Source organism: Chelon labrosus (assembly GCF_963514085.1).
Source record: "Chelon labrosus genome assembly, chromosome: 9".
NCBI classification, from domain to species: Eukaryota; Metazoa; Chordata; class Actinopteri; order Mugiliformes; family Mugilidae; genus Chelon; species Chelon labrosus.
In genome coordinates, this window is record NC_140359.1 from 19,792,300 (window position 1) to 19,815,342 (window position 23,043).

The 23,043-nt window shown below is 42.5% G+C and overlaps 2 protein-coding genes across 3 annotated transcripts in view; both read right to left on the minus strand.

Moving 5' to 3' along the window:
• Window positions 1-45: 45 nt before the first annotated feature.
• plcxd3 (phosphatidylinositol-specific phospholipase C, X domain containing 3) lies at window positions 46-12,152 on the minus strand (the record flags this gene model as incomplete). The annotated part of the gene is made up of 6 exons (XM_084551272.1): window positions 46-202; window positions 1,164-1,265; window positions 1,709-1,884; window positions 2,955-3,128; window positions 3,386-3,642; window positions 12,050-12,152. The coding sequence occupies 6 exons, from the start codon at window positions 12,150-12,152 to the stop codon at window positions 46-48; spliced, it is 969 nt and encodes a 322-aa protein (XP_084407398.1).
• Window positions 12,153-14,269: 2,117 nt separating this feature from the next.
• oxct1a (3-oxoacid CoA transferase 1a) overlaps window positions 14,270-23,043 on the minus strand; it is a 39,807-nt gene continuing 31,033 nt past the window's right edge. Inside the window, exons 16-17 of one of the 2 annotated variants that reach the window (XM_084551517.1) lie at window positions 15,174-15,275; window positions 14,270-15,068 (exon numbers count right to left, since the gene is read on the minus strand). In XM_084551517.1, the coding sequence (XP_084407643.1) occupies window positions 15,033-15,068; window positions 15,174-15,275 (138 nt within the window). In that variant the 3' untranslated portion in view covers window positions 14,270-15,032. Of the gene's footprint in view, window positions 15,069-15,173; window positions 15,276-23,043 lie in introns of those variants that run through there. The other variant, XR_014699230.1, reaches the window with a different exon arrangement.

Sequence of the window (23,043 nt, forward strand, 5' to 3'; positions counted from 1 at the left end):
CGGCAGTGGGGGGTGACTGCGCTCCCTGACGCCCCCCGTGGGCTCTCAGGTGGCGTCATCGTCTTCTTCGTCCAGGTGATAGTTGAGGGTGATGACGGCGCTGATGAACTCTCCGAGCTCCACGAAATCAGCCGTGATAATGTTGATGCCGCTCTCCCCGGGCCTTTGCGACCGGATCCACTGCATCATGCCCGGCAGCGCCCTGGGAGGACGCACGGAAAAAGCACACACAGAATCGCGTTAAGGGAAAGAGCACGGGGGCAAAATGAAGTAAAAAAAAAAAGACAGAGAGGGACAGAGCAAGGGATGATTCACGGTCGGCTGGTTTAACACAGAGAGGGACACGCTGTGATAAAAGATCTCTGTGACGCAGCATGTGATGTCTGCAAGCCAGACACCAGCTGTGAGAAGGACACATTGAATGCTCGCTGGACATGTTCCTGTGAGCTGAGCACCAGGGGAGGGTGTTACTCCTGCGGATGCCTCGCCCAGCTTTCTGCATAACAGTTGTCTCTTTTTTTATTATTTTTTTGTCATGCCGAGTCCCTACCCTGGCAGTGTGCGTGGCAAGATGGAGTTCTGAAAGATGCCTACATCAAAGTAACCAAACGCCTGGTGAGAATGGCTGATAGTGGAATTATCAAATGAATAATTCATGCCGGGAAAATTGATGGTTTTGCTGCTGAGGCTTTTAACAAACTGGTGACATTAAGAGGGAGTGAAACACAGACGAAGCTGAGGGTAAATCAGGAGAAAATAACTGGGGAAGGGAGACGCGGAAAGAGGAAGAAGAAAGAGAAGCATCGCCTCTGGTGTTTGGCTGCTGTTCAAAAACCCCAAAAAAGTAAGTCTGTGTGTTACATGCCTGGGGATAACTGCAGAGCCAACATGCCGCTGGATTTAGCTCTAAAATGCCACAATAGCTCACATATGACTCTTTATATGTGTGTGTGTGTAAGACTACGCATGAACATGATTTTTTTTTTGTTGTTGTTGTAAGTTGTTGTGGGTAAATCACATAACTTCTGTGACCTCTAGTGCTTGGGGTTCCAGTGTGCCTGCGTATAACTGACTAACCAGCATTGTTGCCAACCCAACACCTGGTGCATAAACATAAAACACAGTTGACTCCCTGTCACAAACACAAACGGGTGCACACACACCTTTCTGTAATCGTCTCTCTCAGTCCGCTAGCCACGCCCTTCATCACAGTGCTGGCCTTTGGCGTCAGAACCACCTGGGAGACAAAGAACGTCCCCTTCCTCCTGCAAGAGACACGTCAAATAAAAATGATTTAGTGTAATTTTGCGGCAGCGATTCAGTTTCAGTTCTAAATTGATTGCATTAGTTTCCCCAAAATAAACTTTTGCATAAACTTACAAACCTCATTGTTACTGTATAAATATACTTTATGGCACTCACATTTTCCAAGCATTACGCTAATGGTCTCATTATGATCCGCAAACAGACTCTGAGCACAGAATGAACATTTTGACAATAAATCTTAGTCATGATAAAATGACTCATCATGGTTGGATAGTATGAATAATTTGCAAAACTACAAAGCATTAGCACAGAGAGAACATTAATCAAAGTAATTAAAACCTCACCAACGCAGAAAACATAACAGGGTGCAGAAATTTCTTTCCATTTAACCGCACGTTCTATTCTGGGCATCGCCCAAAGGGAAATAAATGTGCCGACTAACCTGCGGTCAGTGACAGATGCTTGGAGAAACTGAACGAGCTTCTCCGGGTCGGTGGTGTTGGCCCAGGGCGAGGGCATCATCTGGCCTGGCCACAGGAAGGGCACCTCCAGCGCCATGGGGTGGTGGTAGAAGACGAGCACCTGGTACTCCTTCTCCCACAGATACTGCAGACTCACCTGAGTGTGGGAGGGAAACGGTCTGATCAGGGGAAAAAAGTTTTATCTTTGTTCGAATCGACGCCGGCAGGAGATAACTGCTTGACGTGATGCATCCCACTTACTATGAAGCTGCTTTGTTCAATGAAATAATTGGTCAGGTGTGTTATTTCCCAATGTGGCTTAGCCATGTAATAAAGAAAAAATAAAAAACACCGGAGGACTGTTTCTAATTAAAAAAAGAACAAGAAAATTTAATTCCCTGTCAGCTGATTCAAGCCATGTCGGTTATTCTCCCCCATGAGTCGATTATGACTTTAGCTGTTCATTATATCTTTAAATAGATGAATCTACTGCAGGAGTGGCGGGACTGATTAAGTTCGTATGGGACAGCAAACCTGACAATATGAGATGAATGAAAAAAGAATAACAGTAAATGCACTTATATAGAGAGTAGGCGACTTAATTCCCATGGGCCAAAGAATACTTGTCATTTGTCTCTGAAATTAAACACCACCCTAGATACCAACAGCACTGACGGGAAGTTTATTATTTTCCCAGAAACCAACTCATCAACGTTGCGTTCTTCTTCTTCTTCTCCTCCTCTGCGTCATCCTCACTCAAGTGCAGCATCTGGCAGGAAAGCGATATTAAATTGGTGACGCTGGAGTGTGAGCTGCTGAAGATTTGATTATTTTTACGGCTGATTGGTTTTCTTTGGGCGGATGGGTGAAATAAACAGGCGGGGTGTGAAGTCTCGGCGCTGGGGAACTTTCTTTTCTACTTGTCTTCTGCGCAAAAGGGCACATTCAAGACAGAAAAAAAAATGAACTATGATTAGGGATGTGATAACCATCATTCTGCATCTCAAGTGATCAAAACACGGAATCACTGTGGTGCAGGGCTGCGAAAACAATAATTATCAAAAGCCTTTTTAACACGCACAGAAAATGAATGTGTGCCGAAGATGTGTCCTTTCCCAATCAAGACTTACGAGGGTGAAAGTAGCGGCTGAAATAAACATTTCGGGGCTTCGCCTAGGTCATGCAATTGCTTTCAATCCTGCTGTTAAAAGTTAAGTGTATTTGTACCTCCTGTGCGAAAATGACCGGGCAGAGTTTGTCTCCAAACACCTCTTTCAGCATGGCCACCAGTTTTTCGTGGTGCAGGTTCTGCACGCCGTAGAAGTGGTTGAAGTCCAGGAACACGACCTCTCTGGCGTGAGCCGACAGGAAAGTACTGATCTGCTCGAGCCCCTCTCTGACCTAAAAGCAAAAATATGAACAAGTCCTGCATTAATTCTTTTTTTTTTTTTTAACGGCATAATGATGATCTGGACACACAAACAGCTATTAACTGTGTACTCAGAATTTCTGAAGGACCTTGTATGATTGAGCTCTCAGTCGGCACTCAAAACATGCTGCCACGTACACAGAAATGTCTAAATATCACTTAGCAACCGCAAGCCTTACTAAAAATTCATCACATCAAAAACCATCAGGGCTCTATGCTCTTGGCTGACCGTGGCACTGAAGAGCCCGTGGGCGAAGAACAGCTCGTTATCGGGGTCACGGGGCTTGGTGGAGATGCGAAGGTCAAAGAAGCGGATGCCAGCCTCCAGTTGGCTGTTGAAGTTCATAGTCTGTGTGGCCAGCCACTTCCTCATTAGCTTCTTGGCCACCGTGCCAAAAACAGAAACAAAGTTCTGCACCGTCTCCGGCTGCTCGGGACCCACTGGAGACGCCTCGTCGATGTAGAAGCTGAAGGAGTCGTGGGAACCTGTGGAGGACACGAGCATGAGTCTGCCTGCCGGGTGATGTGTTCTGGATGAGAGACAACTTTATGAGTGGGGTCAGTACTGGAAAGCGGCCCAGCACCATGGCAACATCACAAACTGTCTGAATAGAAGCATCCACGGTTATGAATTATGAACTGTGACAACTTCAGAAGAAGCAAAAACACTTAAAGTGATTTTTTTTTCCATTCATTTCATCTCAGATGAAAATGTCTCAAAGGAAAGTTCTACTTATCATTTTCCATTTTTCTCATACAGCATAAAGTATATATTATAAATGTTTTGATGGTATTGTTTGATTGGGCTTCAACCCGCCAGCCGGCTGGGACCCTTCTGTGTGGAGTTTGCATGCTCTCCCTGTGCCTGTGTGGGTTTTATTTTGTGATTCTAAGTTGGCCGCAGGCGTGCATGTGATTGTGGATGGTTGTTTGTCTTTCTGTGTTAGCCCTGTGATGCCCTGGCGACCTGTCCAGGGTGTTCCCCACTTCTCCTCTCCTCTTCTGGGATAAAATGAATAATAAAAATACAACCAAAGCCAAATCACATGGAAATTCAGTTCCTGGTAGTTACTTTTTAGTAAACTTTTGTTCATTTAGACACTTTTGCCAAGATATTTTCAGATCTGTCACATGATATGTCATAAAGACAGAAGGAAACAAGATGAAACTGCAGGCTCTGACTTAGATTTGCAACCTGGATGGCAGCTGTTTCCCTCGCTCTTAATAAATACTGCAAGGCTTTAAACTAGTTAGACCTCCAGCTGAGAAGGTGGCTGAAGTGCTGCTTCAATTCAGACGCACTTGCTAACAAGGGGAGTTGTTATTAAAAGAAATACTAGCACAAAGCTGCGGTGGCTCACCGTTGTTTCTATATGATCAAAATCCCTAAATCCTTTTCTTTTCCTGTCACTGAAGCAGTGGCATGTGGTGAGACAAGAACTGTTTCTGGAAATCTATATGCTGTTTTTTTATTTATTTATTTCCAGTGCACTGAACCTTATAATCCTTGTGGTGGAAAGATTTCAAACCCCCCAGCAGATGAAACAAACCGTGTGACGCGACAGACAGCGCTACCTGTGCAGCTCTGGCTCAGATGAACTGACCGTTTAAACAAAACTCTCCATTCTTTGGATCATGTAAATTATATTTTACTAGTAGTAGATGAAAAGCCAGGTATAAAAGTCTTGGTGACACTTGAGTATTTACATGAAATCAACGCAAGGCGAATGCTGCTAGCGAGATCTGAAGGTCGCGAGTCCTCCCATGCCCGCTTGACTGTGTGTGTGTGTGTGCAAATTATGCAAATGAGCCCGTCCCGATGTTGTCACTGCAATCACTCGGCTCTCTTCATCACATAATTCCCTCACTTTTCAGACAGAAAATCATCACCCCCGCTTTCCAGCACCGCCACAACACACTGACACGGGGCCTGAAGTGACCTTCAGCTATCCATGCAGCAGTGCCAGGTCTTCACAGTCGGCAAAGAGAATGACCATAAGCAGGGTAGACAGCTAAACCCTGGGGCAGGGGAGCAAACAGCATCACTGCTGGCCGAGCCATACCATCAGGGTCACAGCGTAACAGAGCGTGACCTTAACAAGCCACAACAGCTGCCTCTGCAGAAAATGCTTCCTTTTTTGGCTCTGAAGGTCGCGCAACAAAACGTCATAATTAGCACAAGCTTATTTGTGATAATTATGAATTTATAATCAGTCACTCTTAAATGTCAGAAAATGTTCCCAAGCTTTTTTGTTATCGTCAAACAATCCAAAATCCAAATAAATTCAATTTAATATCACACATACAAAATGGAGCAGAACTTCACACACATAGTTCTTTTCATTTTCTGTTTAATCAGCAACTCATCTAGCAGTTTCATCTCTACAACAGTCATGCAAAAACCAATGCCCAGGAAGCACAATCCACTGTGATGTTCCTGAGATATTTATAGTTATATTATGTGAGGGGAAGCAAGCGACGTTGATACAAATTAAATTCAACAGTCCCCAGGGATCATGCAGCAAACTATACCAGGTTTTAATGAAAGCAAAGCACCTGAGGCAAACCAACAAAGCCAGTTTGTGTATCCCTAACAAGCACTGCCTTAAATATGTATGACTAAAAGCCTATGGTCGATGCGACACCGCAGAGGGGAGCGATCTCGCAGCAAAAACCGAGGCAACCCTGAAGGGCCGAATATTTTGCCAAGTGTGCAGAACATCTGTAAGAATCTGCAGAGATGGCGACGCAGAAAAGCGGGAACTGCAAAATGACACAATCAAGTTTTTGTCCCTGAGCTCTCAACATAATTAATCATTGTTTATGTTGCGCAATAATTTGCTCCACCTTAGCGCTGATTCACGTCTCGACGGCGACGCATTCATTTGGAAATGTGAAGAAAACAACAATAAGCGACGCAGGCAATGAACTACCGTGCTCAGGAAAACTGAAATAATTGATTGTACCTCTGAACTGAGTCATTTTTATCTCGTCCGCAAGAACAAATGCAATTTACTATCATAAGATCGCACAGTAAATGCTGCTTTGATCACCAGAAAGATGGAAAGATGATGTTATCTGAAGGATGACTATAGGGATAGTGTGTGTGTGTGATCACTGTCACCACAAAACAGCTTACTAAAGGAAATCTAACCAGCCTATCATCATTTGGTATGACCTGCTTTCTGCGAACAATATCCAAACTCCCCACTCTCATGGCTTCAGCTTTGATAGAAATGAAAATGTGCGCTCGGACAAAAATGGAAAATCCCAGAATAATACAAATGAACGTCAGCTTTTTTTCCCCCCTACGAGTCACTTCAAAGAGACCATCACAGCATCAGATCAGTGTGACACTTCCTTGAATGCAGAACACTGGGAACTCTTTTCTCCCTCCCCTGACACCGGCTACATTCTCACATGTCAGATACAAACAGGAAGTAAGCGTCTTGCTGAAAGTTTAAGAGACAGAGAGAGACAGCCAGAGCACAAAAGGCGAGACAAAAAAAAAGCAGAGGCAGAGTGATGCACCTATTGACGGCGATGACGACGCTGATGACGGCGGCGTCGGATGACGGCTGTTATCTCGGGGAATTGACCTGTGTGAACCATTCCCGCCGAATGAGAGCAGACCATTCAGAGAGGACCACCGGTGGTTTATGCCCTTTTTCATGACAAAACATTACTGCTCAGCATGGACTCTCTCTAGATCTATTTTTGGGATGCCGAGGAGAGGAGAAGTCTCATTTTCTTTCCTTCCTTTCCAAGTCTTGCTCGAGTGGTAGCGAGCGCAAGGTGCTTACATTTCGGATGAGGCTGAATTATTTGACTATTAGATTCGGGATAAATGTCCCTCTACTGAAAACTCAATTTGCAACTTCGAAAATAGATATATTTGCACATATATGCTGTAATTCAGGCTGTATGCTTTGTAAAATCCTTCATAAAACACAATTCAGACTGACAGGATGCACCTCATAACGCAGTGACTTTGAGGAAACTAAATTAGAAGTAAACCGAGACTCAAAGGTGCCTATCAACAGAAAATAGCTGTAGCATTCCCGCCACCTCTCCCATCCATTAATTTTTAATTCTCCAGGATGAATTCACTCTTCTCTCTTCATCTGTTTCTCCAAGTAATCTTCTGCTCTCTTCAATGGCTTTTAGCTGGTTGATTTCCTGCCCTTCAAACATCTCGCTGCACAAGCAGTGTTTATCCTGGCATTTGATACTGTTTATCCTCCTTGTTCTGGGGCTTAAGTGGCAGCAGAGTGATCTAGTCAAGGGGCTGATGGCCAGATTTACAGCTGAAAGTTCCTGGGTTGGCCTTTTCCCTCTACCCACAGGGAGTCGACTCTCTGAAGATGCCTCTTCTGCGGTAGATTTTATTGCCTGAGAGGCTATCTTAACTTAACACAATTGCATTCACCCTTTCTCCTTGGTCGAAGGTATGCTATTCATTTACTACCTAAATCCTTAAGCTGCTACAGTTAGCCATTCTAGAGGTTAAGAAGGGCTCCCCTGAGCCCCTCTGCAAATCTGATACTTCGCTATTATGTGGGCACTGCAGCACTGAGTACAGTCACTTATCCCATCCAACAGTTTGCCTGCTCCAAATGAAGTCAAATATATTTCCCCCTGATAGCAAACACATTTTGAGATAAGTAAAAAAAAATATCTAATATTGTATACAGTGGAAGCAATTTGATTATATCTTTGCCAAATAATCACAATAATAAACTTTTTTCATCACAATCTTTTCACCCTGATATCAGAACAGGACAGCAGCAACCTAAAAATGTGTTAATTAAATGTACGCTAGCCGTATGTAATGAGCTTTTAAAAGTTAGTTTTAAAGCTGTATTGATCAATCCTGTTGCTGTGGAGCAAAGCGCTTTGTGCAACCTGTAAACATTTAAATGTGTATAAGAAGTTTATAGGGGAAGCAATGTTTCAGGCTGAATTTAATAACTGTGGGTTTCTATGTGAATTTCTGACAACTCTTCTCGTGTCCTGTTAAAGTTGGCATCGTGGTGACAGAACCACTTGTGGAAAAAGAGTCACAATTTCTGACCATCTCAGTCAGACGAATGCACAACCAGGGAGTCTGCCTCAGTCACCCAGCAGAGCTAAGAATAGCTACAGGAAAAACTGCCCACCTTGTCTCCCATCGATCATCTTGGGGAAAATAAAATTTCTCTGTCTCACCTTCTCTCTCTCTAAAGACTCCCATCTTTAATTTACTACTAAATCTTCCTGTTTTTTTTTCTACGGTTCCCGTCCCCCAATCAGTTCAGAACTGGCGCAGGCCATCTGACTTGCAGACTCTTTAGGTCGGCACAGTTTGAAGCCATGGTGGCATGTGGGGCCAGTACAAAAAGCTGAGTCATGTCTGGATGCTACCTAGTTATTACTACACAAACAAGGTAGCTTACTGAGGACTGGCAGGAACTCACTCATGAAAATATGTATTATATTCTTATGATAATAACACAGCCACAATGCTGCTGCACAGTGTGTCATGAGTCATAGCATAATAACTCAATAATCTCTGTTGTTATAGCCACCATGGTTCTAGCAAAGGAGCCTTTTCACAGTCCTTCTTCCTTTTCTCGACAAATTTCAGACAGGTTTCACAACAGCGCTGAGTCAGCTGTCCTCCAGGTGACAAATGATTCATTGGTGTCTTATGCAATTTAATTCAGTCTAACCAGCTACTTTTCACAAAGCCAATTATTTCTTTTTCTTGGGCTGTCTCAACCATTTGGTTGTCATTCAGGATAAGACTTTGCAGCGGTTTGTCTCCTACCTGCAAGAATAAGCCGTTAAAGACTGATGGCGTCTGTTTTTCTGTGTGGTGTACCACAGGGTTCTGTTTTAGGGCCAATTTTAGTCTTAGAATATATGGCTTTGAGCCTCACTAAAATGTCTTACAGTACAAAAACAACAAAACATCTTTACATATTTGAGGATTTAAAATGCTAAACGACTAAACCTTTATTTGGCCGTGCCTTGGCTGGTTCCCTTCAACTTCCAAATGCAATTTTATATCTTTGCCTAGTACTGTAACTTACTGATTGCTTCCTACATTAATTCATTGGTACCAACAATAAAAAATAAGTTGTTATTCTTATATTTGTTTTTAAAGCACCATATTAGTAAGGACCAGTGTATGTCTGTACTTCAGACTCTTTTGGCCAATAATGTCTAATCTTGACCGCACAGTGGCGGTGGTGGTTAGCACTGATGCCTCTGAGCAAGAAGGTTCCGGGTTCAAATCCAGACCGACTGGGGCCTTTCTGTGTGGAGTTTGCATGTTCTCCCTGTGCCTGCGTGGGTTCTCTCTCTCTGGTATGTCCAAAGACATGCTTGTCTAATCGGTTTATTGGTGATTCTATGTGCATGTGAGTGTGAAAGGTTGTCTGTCTCTCTGTGTTAGCCCTGTGATAGACTGGCGACCTGTTCAGGGTGTAACCTGCCTCTCGCCTGATGACAGCTGGGATAGGCTCCAGCCCCCCCCCATGACCCTTCACAGGACAAGCAGTTACAGAAGTTGAATGAATGAATGAATGAATGTCTAATCTTAAATCCCAGTAAAAGGGTGATAGAGCATTTGTTTGTTTCTGTCCTTTCTATGACTTACCATTTTATGGAGGACCCTGTAATAAAAACTCACTATCAATACCTGCCTACACATGAGGCACATTACTAACATGCTATATGGAGCATAGATTAGCTGGCACTTCACCATTACTGCCAACTCCGTCTAAATAATGGACTGAAGCCATTATCCTTTGGTCTATTAACCTCTTAACCTTCTGAAACTGTCATTTCAGAATTAATCTCTTTTTATTAACCTACACTGGTCACAGAGAAAAAATAATAATCAAACACCTACCCAGCAAATGAAGGGACTAACATTTTAATTAAAAATTGTTTACGAGAGAAGTGAACATTCATTATCAGCATCCTATACGCTGTAGCCTGGTTTCACACCAGGATTGGTCAAGTAGACCCAAGCAAAGATGTTGTGTATGTCTAACACCTATTCTACTTTTAGTAAACTACATTCTAATATTGCTATTGGCTGATGTAGCTCATAAAACAATAAAACGTGTCAAACGGATTCCATTAAAACGTGATAAAGACCTGATGCTAATTACTGTAATTGTCTCTGTCACCACAACACCTTAAAAAATATTCACTGCTAATCATACAGTAGGGTGTGTGCACTAATGAGTACAGCTGTGCAAAGCTGGCAACACAAACACAGACTGCGAGGGTTTTAGCAGCTGCAGCAGCAGCAGAGCACCATCATATTACCCTATATAGTGAAGCACTACCTTGACCTGCATAGCTCAGACTTGATCGTGGCTGGTGAATTGTTTCTCTCTCAAAAGTAAATAGCATCACTAATTCACAGGCAGCGGCAGCAGCAGTTGCACAGTGAGGATTATACGCCCAGGATTTAATAGTCCTCAAACTAAAAAGGGAGAGGAAACTTGTGGAAGAAATTAAACTGTTGTCTTTTCCGTGCCAGCTTTAATCCTGTTTGAACAAAGTCTCAATGTGGAGTTCTAAGTAGAGAGAAAAAAAAAGAAAAAAGAATGTGATATGAGACACAGAGTTTTGAAAGAAATCCGGCACTCGCACGCCCCAGTAAGCACACATGGCTGATGCTAAAATAAGATCTGATGAAATCCTGCGAATTTTTGGAATTTATCTTTGCAAACACGAAGCCAAATGTGACACGCAAACACGAGTAAGTGTAAAGATTTGGGGGTGTATTTACAGAGCCCGTAGCCAAATGGAGGATAAACTATGAGGAGCTGAGTTGCAGGCCAAAGCCAGACATGTTCCCATGCTGCTCTGGCACAGATGAACTTTGGTTTAACACCACATTTCTTGTAATCTAGCAAATTTAAAAGCAAAGGGTCTTTAATTGGTATCTGATTAAACCTACAAATGACATGTGTGTGTGCAGGCATCCTTAAGAGCTGTGGTCAGAGTTGGCCATATGCCACACCTCATTGGACATGAAGCACCCAGCCATCTGCATCTTAAATGCCCTCTTTGCACATGCCACCCCTAAACACAGCAGTTATTTGTAGTTCAACATGAGAGAGATGGAGAGAAGCAAAGAGGGAAACTGAGACAGAGCAGAGGATGAGAGGAGATGGGGAAGCACAAGGGATTAGAAATTGCAGAAAATGAAGAACGAAAGCGATTTGTGTGGAGGTGTGATAATCGCTCGGCAGCAGATATGGAATTAACTGGCTGCTAATTTGCCATTCCATCAGTCAGATCAGTGCTGGGCTTTACAACCAGCGTTTCCAATTTGAATGGAGTTAAAGAGACCTGCGCACTGATTGGCTGGAGGGCCAACAGCTCATTTTCTATGGGAAGCAGTGCGATCATCTGAGTGCACAGACAGAACCCATCCCACTCTCTCTCCGTCTCCTCTCCTCTCCTCCCCAGCCACCACCCCAGAACAAACGCCTAAATTCACACTCGAAACACAGCTGCATGGTCCATTTATTCTGAATCCCGCCGTTTTTTACCTCTGGTTCATCCGGCGGAGAAAGCATCAATCATCTGTGTATTATTTATAACCTTCAGGCAGGAGCAAGCCGAACTGTTCAAAATAGGCTACATGGCACTTCTCGTGTTGCGCAACAGGTTTTACTCTTTGTTCCAAGGAGGTGCAGTGAAAGTAACGGGGATTTTGGTTTGCCCAGATTGCAAAGTAAAAACATCAAACTTTGCAAAGCAGCTAGGCGTCTGCGATGCCACACTTCACGGCCAATTTGGGTATTTTCTCACATCCTACACCAGGCGCGACACGTGCATTGCGCGCTTAATAAAATGAGATGGGCGGAAAGAATTCACCTACCGGGTATGGCCAGGTTGGTGAGCGGGGTAGTGTGCATGCTCTGTGGTAAACTTGCCATCCAGTCTGCGAACCGCTGGTCGCTTCTCCCGTGAGACGAAGCCATGCTGCCACCTTGCACAACGCTCCGTTCTCCCGGACCGGTGCCTGCGCCAACCTGGAGTGCGCTCTAGCTCTCTTTCTCTCTCTCTCTCTCTCTCCCTCGCTCTCCCTCCCTATCCACACACACAGAGCACACTCTCACACACAAACACACACTTTTGCCATGCCTCACGCTCTCTCTCTCTCTCTCTCTCTATCTCTGACACACACACCCCCCAGAGCAGCACGCACACACTGGCGGGTAGCACAGTTCTGAAAATGCGGCTGGATGCATCCAAATACGGCAACTTTCGGTGGTTAGACGTCCATTAACATGTAGCCTGGTAATAACGCTGCGATGGGTCCACGCTTCTGTTATACAGACGCACAATTGCAACATATAGCCTCATGAATAATTCCATCTTCCAGCATTAGTACACAGAACGAGGCTAGACTACACAAAATCCACGCTGCCTCTCATAACCGGCTCAGGCGGCCAGAACACCCACCACACTTGATGGATGCATGTTACGCACAGTGGCTATTTTGAAACAACAGCCCATGCCATCATGCCATCATCAAGTTCTGCAATTTCTGGGGACTGAGTATTTTGTGAATTTCATGCAGTCTTTTCAGGGGGGTTTCTGAAGGTGTGAATTATCTGAATACTTCAGTTTCCCTGCATATTTCTACAGAAATCAGGGTGGTGGCATGACGCGAGGCTGTCACAGAGATAAGGCGGCTGATGCATGAGGTCACGTACTTGAATGTGGAAGTGATTCATTCTAGCTGAAATTAATATGGCAGTGACAAAGAATAACTGACATATTCAGTGAGATGATAATCAGCTGGCTAGCCAATTTAACATGAGTCATGGAGGGGGGGGGGGAAATAGGTCACATAATTGGAAAATATACAAAACCCCTGCATGTTTTTTTTTTTTTTTAAAGTATGCAACATTACATAGATGCCTTTTCTGGGAGACTCTCTGCTCTGCCTGGATTTCCTCGTTCCCATTGGGTTACGTTTCTTAAATGACATTAAGGTCAGGAGAACGTGTGACTGGAGAAAGTATTGATCATATTAGAAACCATTGTACACACAAAAAATCAATAGTGAGCCTGCACAATCAAAAATCTCTTCCATCACTGTGTCCCTAAATAAAATGTATGGTTCAGACAGATAATTCAAATACAGACCGGCCCCCACTAACCGGATCATGTTAGTGGGGGCCTTTGGGCCCTTTTGGGACCATCAAGGAGTGTCATTGCTATGGGGTGGGGGTGCCTGGTCTGGTCTAGGTGGGTGCTACATGTCTAAGTAACATCCACAGGAATGAATGCCAGGTCCAAAAGTTTCCCTGCAAAACACTGAATTGTCACAAGATGGTCAATGTTATTTACTTCACCCGTCATAATGTTGTGGCTGAACAGTATAATTTATCATAACAGATAGGACTGAAACCCTCAACATTAGCTTTATAATCGCTATCAAAGGTAGCATGTCACAAACTTGCGTATCCAAAATAGCAACTCAGCACACCGAGTTCATGGCAGTGCAGTTTTGGTGTGGTGGTGCTACATCTTTACCTAACCTCTTGAACTTCCTCTGCTAATTCACTTTTTCTTTTTACCAAAATGTATGGTACATTTAATCCCCTACTTCGCTGCATTCAAGTACAAGTCTGAGAAATGGGTTACAAATTGTAGGCTTATAGGGTAGCACTGTGTTTTGACTCATGAAGCGATGTGCTGGATTAACATCAACAGCCGGTGGCAAAAGCCCCTGTCACTTTCTCCCATTTTTCTGCTTGATGATCCAACTCAGTTGATCTCCTTGAACCCAAAAGCCCACCGGCTGGATTCTCCAGTTACGTAACCGCCCTCAGGTAACGGCAGCGCCTCTCTACTCAAGTGGAGAAATCACATCAAGAATGTCAATGTAAGCCCACCATCCATTTATAGAAAGCACGAACCTGCCGCACGTCAGAGCCCATTACTCTCAAAGGGGTTCTCATTTGCTTTCAATCACTGCGCGCTTTGATGAGGTGAATCATCTAAAGAAACAAGCATATTATTATTATTGCCTTTAAGAGGAATTGTTCTCATCCAGAAATCAGACCCAGAACCGCTCATTTCGCTCTGCAAACCAGTTTGTATTTTATTTTACTATGTACAAATGCAAGGGGGAACAGCAAATGTTTGAGTAAAAAATTGCTAAGGCTTCAAGTTGTCGGGCTGAAGTATGCGACTTCGCTTTGAAATACAGGAGGTTGAGAGGAGAAAAAGAGACAACTTAGCATTATGGCAGAGTTGATGACAAACATGTCCCTGTCAGAACCACTATACTACACTTCCTTCATTTTCCACAAGGAGGAAAACACACTAGTTACACTAGTTAAAAAACAACAAAATAAAAACAACAACATTCCTTCAGTTATGAATGACAAATCATTTAACCTACTTTCTAGATTCATTGCATTTCAGGTAGCTTATTACAATAACTGAATCATACAGTAAATGTTGTTTAAAAAACAGATATTGTATCATTTTTGTTCAAAATATCAGTACAGTACATATATTTTAAATTGACTATCATCAAATAGTTGCATAAATGAATAAAGATTAATAACTTAATGGTGTAGTAGGCAACAGTATCATTTTCCTAATCAATTGTGTGATCAGAAGACAAAAAAAACCCCACAGGATGTCTCCCGTTAATCCCATTCAGTTAATATTACTGAGGAGTAAATCCTTCTGATATTTGCATGCTGAGGCAAGCGCACCAAGCATTTGTGTTTTATGAGGTAATTTGACCCATCTCATGCTGTTAAATCACCAGCTGTTTGTATCAGAGAAAGGAAGCCACACGTATCCAAAAAAAAAAAAAGCTTTTGGAAGCTCCTCTAAATCTGCTGCATGGCCCTCAGGTTGGGAGACACCTAGGAGGACACAAGGAGAGGAGAGGAGAGGAGAATCACGGTTATCAGATTCGAAAGCTAGAAAATACATTGAAGTGCTGGTAGTCAAACTCTTACAGTACTCACCTCAAAATCTGTGCCAGTGCACGCCTTGATATCCTCGGGAGTGAGGCCCTCCCATACTTCTATCAGAGTCAGACCCTTTGTCTTGTCCACATCAAATACAGCCTGGCAGAAAGGAAGAGGGCAGAAAGGTGGGATGTTTAGAAGGAGAGAGATGGGGCAGGTGATGAGACACAATGACAAAACTGTTAGTAACGCATACACTGATCAGGCTTAACAATAAAACCACTGACAGGAGAAGTAAATAACACTGATCATCTTGTGACAATACAATGTTCTGCTGAGAAACTTTTGGACAAGCCTGATCCTCAGAGGTCCCTCCCTTCAACCCATAGGACCCAAAGGCCCCCACCATCCTGTTGACAGACACCACAGGACACCTTCAGAAGGCCCATGTCCATTCGCTGATGAGCCACAACTGTTTTGGAGGCACAAGGGATACGGCCACAGGAAGGTGGTCATAATGTTATGCCTGATCGGTGTATTTCTGTTATAGATGGATTTGAGCCACACGGCAGGGTCACGGACAAGGATGTGGGGTCCCAGTTATCAAAGGGGCTTAAAAGAGACAACAACCCACCAAAAAACATCAGGGCCACAGGGAGACAGCCAGAGTACCACTTCGGTGTCATCCATACAGCAGATGACAAAATTGCTGCAATTATTGCTGATGCTTCCTGGTAAGGCCTCCGACTAGTCCAGAGGCTGGGCTACAACAAAATACGGACCAATTCTATTTTATTTGTCACAAAACCTTTGACAGTTTTGACCAATTAAAAAAAAATCTATTCAATTAAAGTTACAGTGTGGGACTTTTGCATATACATCAACACCCACTACATTTAGGGTCTTGCCAAATGAGTTGGCACAATGGTGATTAAGCCAAACACTGCCAGGTTAATCTCTCTGTACTTGGCAAAGAGGCAGAGTTTTAATTCTGTTGTCTGCGGTACATTTCACCGCAGGCACCAATGCATTAGACCACAGCCAGCAATGATGAAGACAGAAGCAACCACAGCAACTGAGATGGAAATGAATCTAGCTACCAGGAGTATGGTAAAGCATATGGTTATGAATGTAACCAAGGTTCTATGAAACCATAAAACATTTATACACACGTTCTGACTGTGTATGTGAAATCGTAGCCTAAAGAATAATAGATTAAAAATAATAAAGTTCCTAGAAATCATAAGATCAGGATGTAATTTCCTATGACCTTGTATGAATAATAAAGCATTTTAATGACCTTCATGATTTACATTAGGGTATAGTAATGCATGTCTTCAGCTACCATAGCTGATGGTCACATCAATTATGCCGTATATTATGTTGTGAATATACACACATCCAAAGGCAAAATGGAGGTTGCAGAGTGCAGGTTCATAAATGAGGCCCCTGGAGAGTTTAACGTCTCCGACTGAAATGAAATACTATCCACTGTGTCGTTTTGTAAATAACCATGTAGGAAAAAAATAAATATGTTGTGTTGGGTCTGTTGAAACGCAGATCTATTATTACCTCTTCAAGCCTTCTTCTATCAGCCTGCAGCAATTTTCTCTTTATTTATTTATTTTATTCCATGAGCAATTTCTGTGTATTCAGCACCGACATGATCGAACTCTGTTCATTAGCATCTATGCAACTATGCAATCTATAGAATATGTATAAGCTAATGCTGCTTATGCTTCAAACTGAACTTTTTGATGTGATTATGACATTGGAAGTCGTGTACGGGAAATGCTTGGTGTTCAGCATCAGCCGTAAGTGGTGAGAATACCATTGCTAAGCAGCGGTTGGTACCTAGAAGCCACTAACGTAACAGTTTAGCCAGCTAACGACCGGGTAACTTAAAGTAGGCAAGGGGCATACTGAGAGGATGAGGCTGTTCTCAGAAAAATTTTAAATGTTTATGCAAAACTACACAACTAAATTACAATATATTAACTTCCATGCACCTCAGCTATTTCTGAAAACACAAACTCTTCTTCAAAGAAACCAGAGGTTTCAGCATATCAGTAAAATTGGTTAGTCCACACAAAAACATATCCAGAGATGTAAGCTGAGCGAAGTTTGCCTTTACTGCTATAAACTGCAATCATTCTTGGGTGTCATCCCCGTTCCTCGTCAATATGATAAAGTCATTTTTATCCTAGACTGCAAGGACAGCACAGCTTCTGTAACTACCATTGCGAACTGAATCTCGAGCAACCTGCTGTATTTATGCAAACAATGCCATAATACTTTATAACGACACACTCATCCAAGCTGAGCCCTGTTGCTTCGCTCAGCAGGGACTGACAGGCTAAGCCATAGTCGCGTCTAGGCAAAAGCCTGTCAGGACTCTCAGCTTATTAGAACCACACACACACACACACACACACAGACACAGTGGCAAGGCAGGAGGCAGATATCTCACTCCAATATAGCAAGACAGATGGAATGTCACAAGGAACAAGGGTCTACGGATAACTCACACACACACTGAGACGCTTTTCTAATTGTGACACGTGTCGCAAGTGATTTAGGAAAATTAAAGATTTGTCAAAATGTGACAGAGGTGGTTGATTCAGATGCAACAACAGTGTGCTGTTACGGCGGGTAAGGCAATGAGAAAACTCACAGTTTGACTCTGCTTTACACGGCGTAATGGTCTGGGTGGGAACACTCGAAAACTCAGCTGACCTCATATCCGCACTTTAATAATGAAAAATAAACTGTGCCTCCATTTGAAAACGGCTGTTTAATGGTTGAGTCACCTTACTTCACAGCCACCACCACCATCATTAACCAGACTGATGCAAGTTAGTCATTAAAAAGCTGGTAGTCTACACCGTGTTGTCTGGCGAGAAGTGGCCTGAGCGTCACGTAACAACAACAACACGCCGCCATCTCTCGGCCGACTCAGTGTTTCAGACAAATGCAAACACGAGGCAAGAGACGGGCGTAAAGATTTGCATTTGACCAACAAATGAACAAAAGCTTATCCAGTATCCTGTCAATCCGTTACGGCAATTACAAGGAGTAGACTTTGAGATGTGTTCAGACAAAAGCTCACAGCAGGACCATAAAAGCATTTCAATTTGGCTGCTGGAATAATAATTGCTGTCATTGGTATTGCTGTCATTATGGAAAATGCCAAAGGTAGCGCTTTTCTGGGCCCATTACGATGATTGAATAATACAGTAGTCATTCTGCTTCATCTGTGAGCGAATGGGCAATTATATTTTTACTTTCTTATTCTTTTTCTTTTCTTAAACGGGACATAATTTCCTAAATAACCGGTGCAGAGTGAAAATACTGAGAGTTAGTGTGGAGACCTTTGTCATAGCTGCAAAGGGGCCACAGGGGTGATATGATTTACTCTCTGCACATCGGATAAACACAAACACACAAGTCATCATTTCGATGAAAATGCTGCAAGCAAACAAGTTTGGTATGAGTGGAACTGTGGTTAAAAGACATGGCAACTTGATGTATAAAAGCAGAGACACAGCCTGAGGCAACAGGTTTTCTTCCATACTGAGTTTCAAGTCATAAAAAAAAGAAAAAAAAGAAAAGAAAATGCTATTTAGGACATGTAAATTACAATGCCTCCTGGCCATCGCGAGCCGAGCAGGAATCTGCGTTTCTGAGAATATACTGGGTACGTCGACATCTGCGCAGGTCCCAGTTTCCGCTCTCGTTCTGGAAACAATTTGGAGCCGAAATTTTAATGGCGTAAGGACGAATACATTTGGGATAACCATTATCAGGCTTATTAAAGGTGTCGCTTGTCACTTGGTTAGGTACCCTCATTTTCTACTGCTGGGAGTTACGTCTGACGATCACCACAATAATAATTTTCTCATAACGCACAAGCAGTTTTACACAGCCTCGTTGGCTAATGTAGAATAAAATGGCCCAATGTTACGCTGCTCCACTGTTTCAGACTATAAACCCTAATTGATGTGGTATCCAGTGTAGAAACACTGCCCTCCAAATCTCAAACTTGTAACACAAACTGGTCACTACATCTTTAGTACATGACCCTGTGGGGGATAGCTGGCTTTAAAGACTTACAAAAAACTTACAAGTGTTTATTTTTATTGATCAGGTTGTACTGACAATCACAGATAAGTGTTTCTGTCATTCTGTTTGTTTCTTGTTATTACTCCCAAGGAGAGAGACGGTGGAAGAACAGTCCTAATTTGAAATGTTTTGCTGGTGAAATTCTACAGCAAGGACTTCTCCAACCCGTCATAAGCACGGTAGGTCACACTGGAAATAAAGCTGGAAACAAGAATTCATTTTCTCTCACGAAACAGAGACAATTAAGTAAAACTATTCTGGAGGGATATGACATTTATTAAGATTTCACCACGCTTTTTATGCCAGCCAAAAAAAAGGTAGGACCAGACAAATTTTGAAGAGCTTTGAATCATTTCAAATAAAATCTCAAAATGTATTTCAGTTTGAATAACATTATATGTAAATCTTGAAAGACTGCTAGTGTGTGAAATGCAAATTCTGTTTATGTGTCACTGCCAAAGCTCTTCTTTTTGGTCTGTTACATCCCTGGCTGCCCTCAACAGGGAGCCGGGGATGTATTTTTTTGCACTTCCTTCAGTCAATATTTAAAAAAAACAAAAAAAAAACTCTTCTCACTTATGATTGAGGAAGGAATCTAATAAAGACAGATGATAAAGTTGGTTCACCATGACAGAAAGGTATTGGAAGACTACCTGTGTGGCAGTGATAGCGTGTACGTTGCCACCTTGACCTATCAGTTGATACCTAACAGACAGCGCATGCATTGAACGCAGTCTTAGTCTAGAGACGGGGTGTCAAACATACGGCCTGCGGGCCAAAACCGGCCCGCCAGATGGTCCAATCTGGCCCACGGGACGAATTTGCAAAGTGTGAAAATTACGGCGAAAACAATAACCGCAGTTTTTCAATAATTTGTCCACTAAGGGTCATGCTGTTTTAGTCAGAGTTGAGGACGTAACACAACACTGAGGCCCAAAGTGCTTTAGACACTAGCAATGCATTGAAATTCCACAAATTTTCCTTAAAAATTCAGGTTGTTTATAAAATGTAGTTCTATCAAAGGATAGTTCATTAAATGTCAGCACTTTCATAATGTACTTCTTTGCACTAAAACAAAGGGGACACAAACAAAGGGTTATTAAGCTATTATGTTACTGGTCCGCCCCTCCTTGAAATCAAATAGTGTTTCTCAGGCAGTGTGCGGTGTATGAATCCTACTGCAGAATTAGCTCCTACAACAAAACCTTTCTAAAACATCTTTTAGCTCTCTTTCCATTACAATAGTTGACCTACTTTTAGCAAGGCAAACTTTTTTCACTCAGATAAAAAATTTGAGGGGTGGCGGACTGTCAGTGTCAAGAAATGTCAAAAGAGGAGGCCTGAGGAAATATACAGCGTGGACCGAGACCAAATCCACCCGTCTGTTCTCATCCAAACAAGTCAACAGATTATTTTTTCCACCCATCTGAAAATGACGCAGTTATGTGGATAAATGTTCCTTCACACTTTATGGGTGTCTTAATGTTTGCCATTCACAGAAATTCTGCATCTCAACTACTATTTCAAATAATCAAGGACTTAATACTTTGCTTGATTTTCATTCTGATCCTTATTTTGTCTTCCAGTAGAGTTATATGTGTAATATAGGTACTGGTATTGATGTAGTTTTCAATACATGATGTCCGTGGACCACAACAACACTAAACAAGTATAAAAAAATTAAAATAAAATTAGGATTTGATGGATCACCTTAAGGCACGCTACCAGCTAACCAAGCAAACAGTACTTTCTGTTCAGCATCAGAAGAAGAAGAAGAACATGTCACTTTATCGTGCAGGACGGTTATTGGATTTTAACAAGAGCTGGAGGTGACAAAAAGTTGGCTTCTTAACAATCCTGCCAGGTCCAAATACTCCAGCAATGTTTGAGAAGATGACAAGTTGAGAATCACATGTCAGTGTCTTTGATAAGTTCAGGTTTCCCTTGTCCAAACTAGAACAAGGGCATCTTTAAAGGAGGAATGCTTTGGAAATGCTAACTTTGTGGGACAAGCAATGCACATTTTACTGTGGATGGAAATGTTTGCTACACCAAATGCGTATTCAAAGCACAACAGTGATCTTATTGAAGGAATAAAGGAAGGATGTCGGGGCTGGAAAAGTAAAAGAGGCCAGAAAAATGAGAGTCAAATATGTATAGACAGACGAAATTAAAATGAGAAAAGAGGTCATATATTAAGGACTGCAAAAAATCGAGTCAATGTGAATAAAGTAAAAAAGGCTTGGCATGCAATAAGAGAAGAGAGTACTTACAGAGAGAAAGAGGGGAAGAGAAAGCAGGAGAGAAAGGTGAAGAGAAGGAGGTGGTACCAGTGCTAGCAGGGCAGTAGAAAGAGCTTTAACCTTTATAAATGTTGACAGAAATCTACTGGTTGAGAAATGTTGTGCAATCACAACAAAAGCCATTCGAGCAGAAAAGAACGGGGGAGGGGGAGACCTGACAGGTCATGTTTTCAATGAACACGTTCCAAAGGCAGTAATCACCAAAGGGTAACAGGGAACTGACCAGAGCACACAAGGACACAAACACTGCATCAGCGCTGAGCTCTAATAGTGACTGGAACATTTTTGTGGGATTTTCATTTTCTCCACTGTATGTCCCAGACATACAGCGTACCTCCTAATTCTTGGTTCCTGCATTCCTCCCAGTCCTAACCCCTTACATCTTCCCTGATCCATGGATCAAGTTATCAAAGGTTTTCATATTCTTTCATGAGACCTGCAGAAATAAACAACTGCAACCCAATTACAATATCTGTTCATGAATAAATAAGGAAGATGCTCTACATTACACCGTGATCTCCCTTTTAAAAAGAAAGCAGAATCACCGTGTCAACCACTGTATGCCTCTGCCATCTATTTGCATTTTACATCCATGTGTGGCCAGACTCATACAGGACATGTAGTGAAGACTTTTGTGGAGTTTCACAAAAGATGCAGAACGTCGCTATGGATATAAAATGTCATCACTTGTCTCCAAGTTAACAGCGCAAGCATCAACAACATTAATAAGTAAGGCCTCGATGCGGGGGAGGAGAGTATCAGCAAAGTACATAATCAAAGGAAACCCAACCCCACACCATTAAAATTAAAAAAGCATAACAAAATCAATAACGAGCCTCCTTACAAAAATCAACAGATTGAATTAGTGTTAAATGGATAAATGGAATTTCCATTTACTGGTGTCACTTTGTCATATCATACCAATCTATCAGTTGCTTGTGTGCGCTTCTTTTTCTTCTTTTTGAATATGTGTGTGTGCGTGCTGAAGAGGTGTAACAGTGAAATTAAGATACAATGTGCATGCCCAGTTTAATGTTATCATACTTAGGAAACTGATTTATTGTGAAAATGGGAATTCAATCCCACATGACAGCTGAAGTCACCTTATTGAATTTTAAAGACACAAACTACCACAAAGATAGATCAGTCGGTTAAAGGGGAACTACTGTTTTTTACAACCTGGACCTGGCATAAAATACGATCGTTTACTCACCCATATAACGCTGGTGTAATTTGCAGTCAGTTGGAAGATCTCAGAGATCTGCGTAAATCCATATAGTGGGAGTGACCGCGATGGTTGGCTTGTTTACCTGTAATTTGCTACTGCTATGGTTTGTCCGCAACCTCAGAATTGGAAAAATATTCAGCCATGTTGCAAAAAACTAGCAGTAGCAAATTACAGGTAAACCAGCCGACCATCGCGGGTGCACGCAATGCTCAGAAATGACATCATCCAGGTCAGAAGACATCATCTGGGGTCTGTAGGTCAATCTACAGACCCC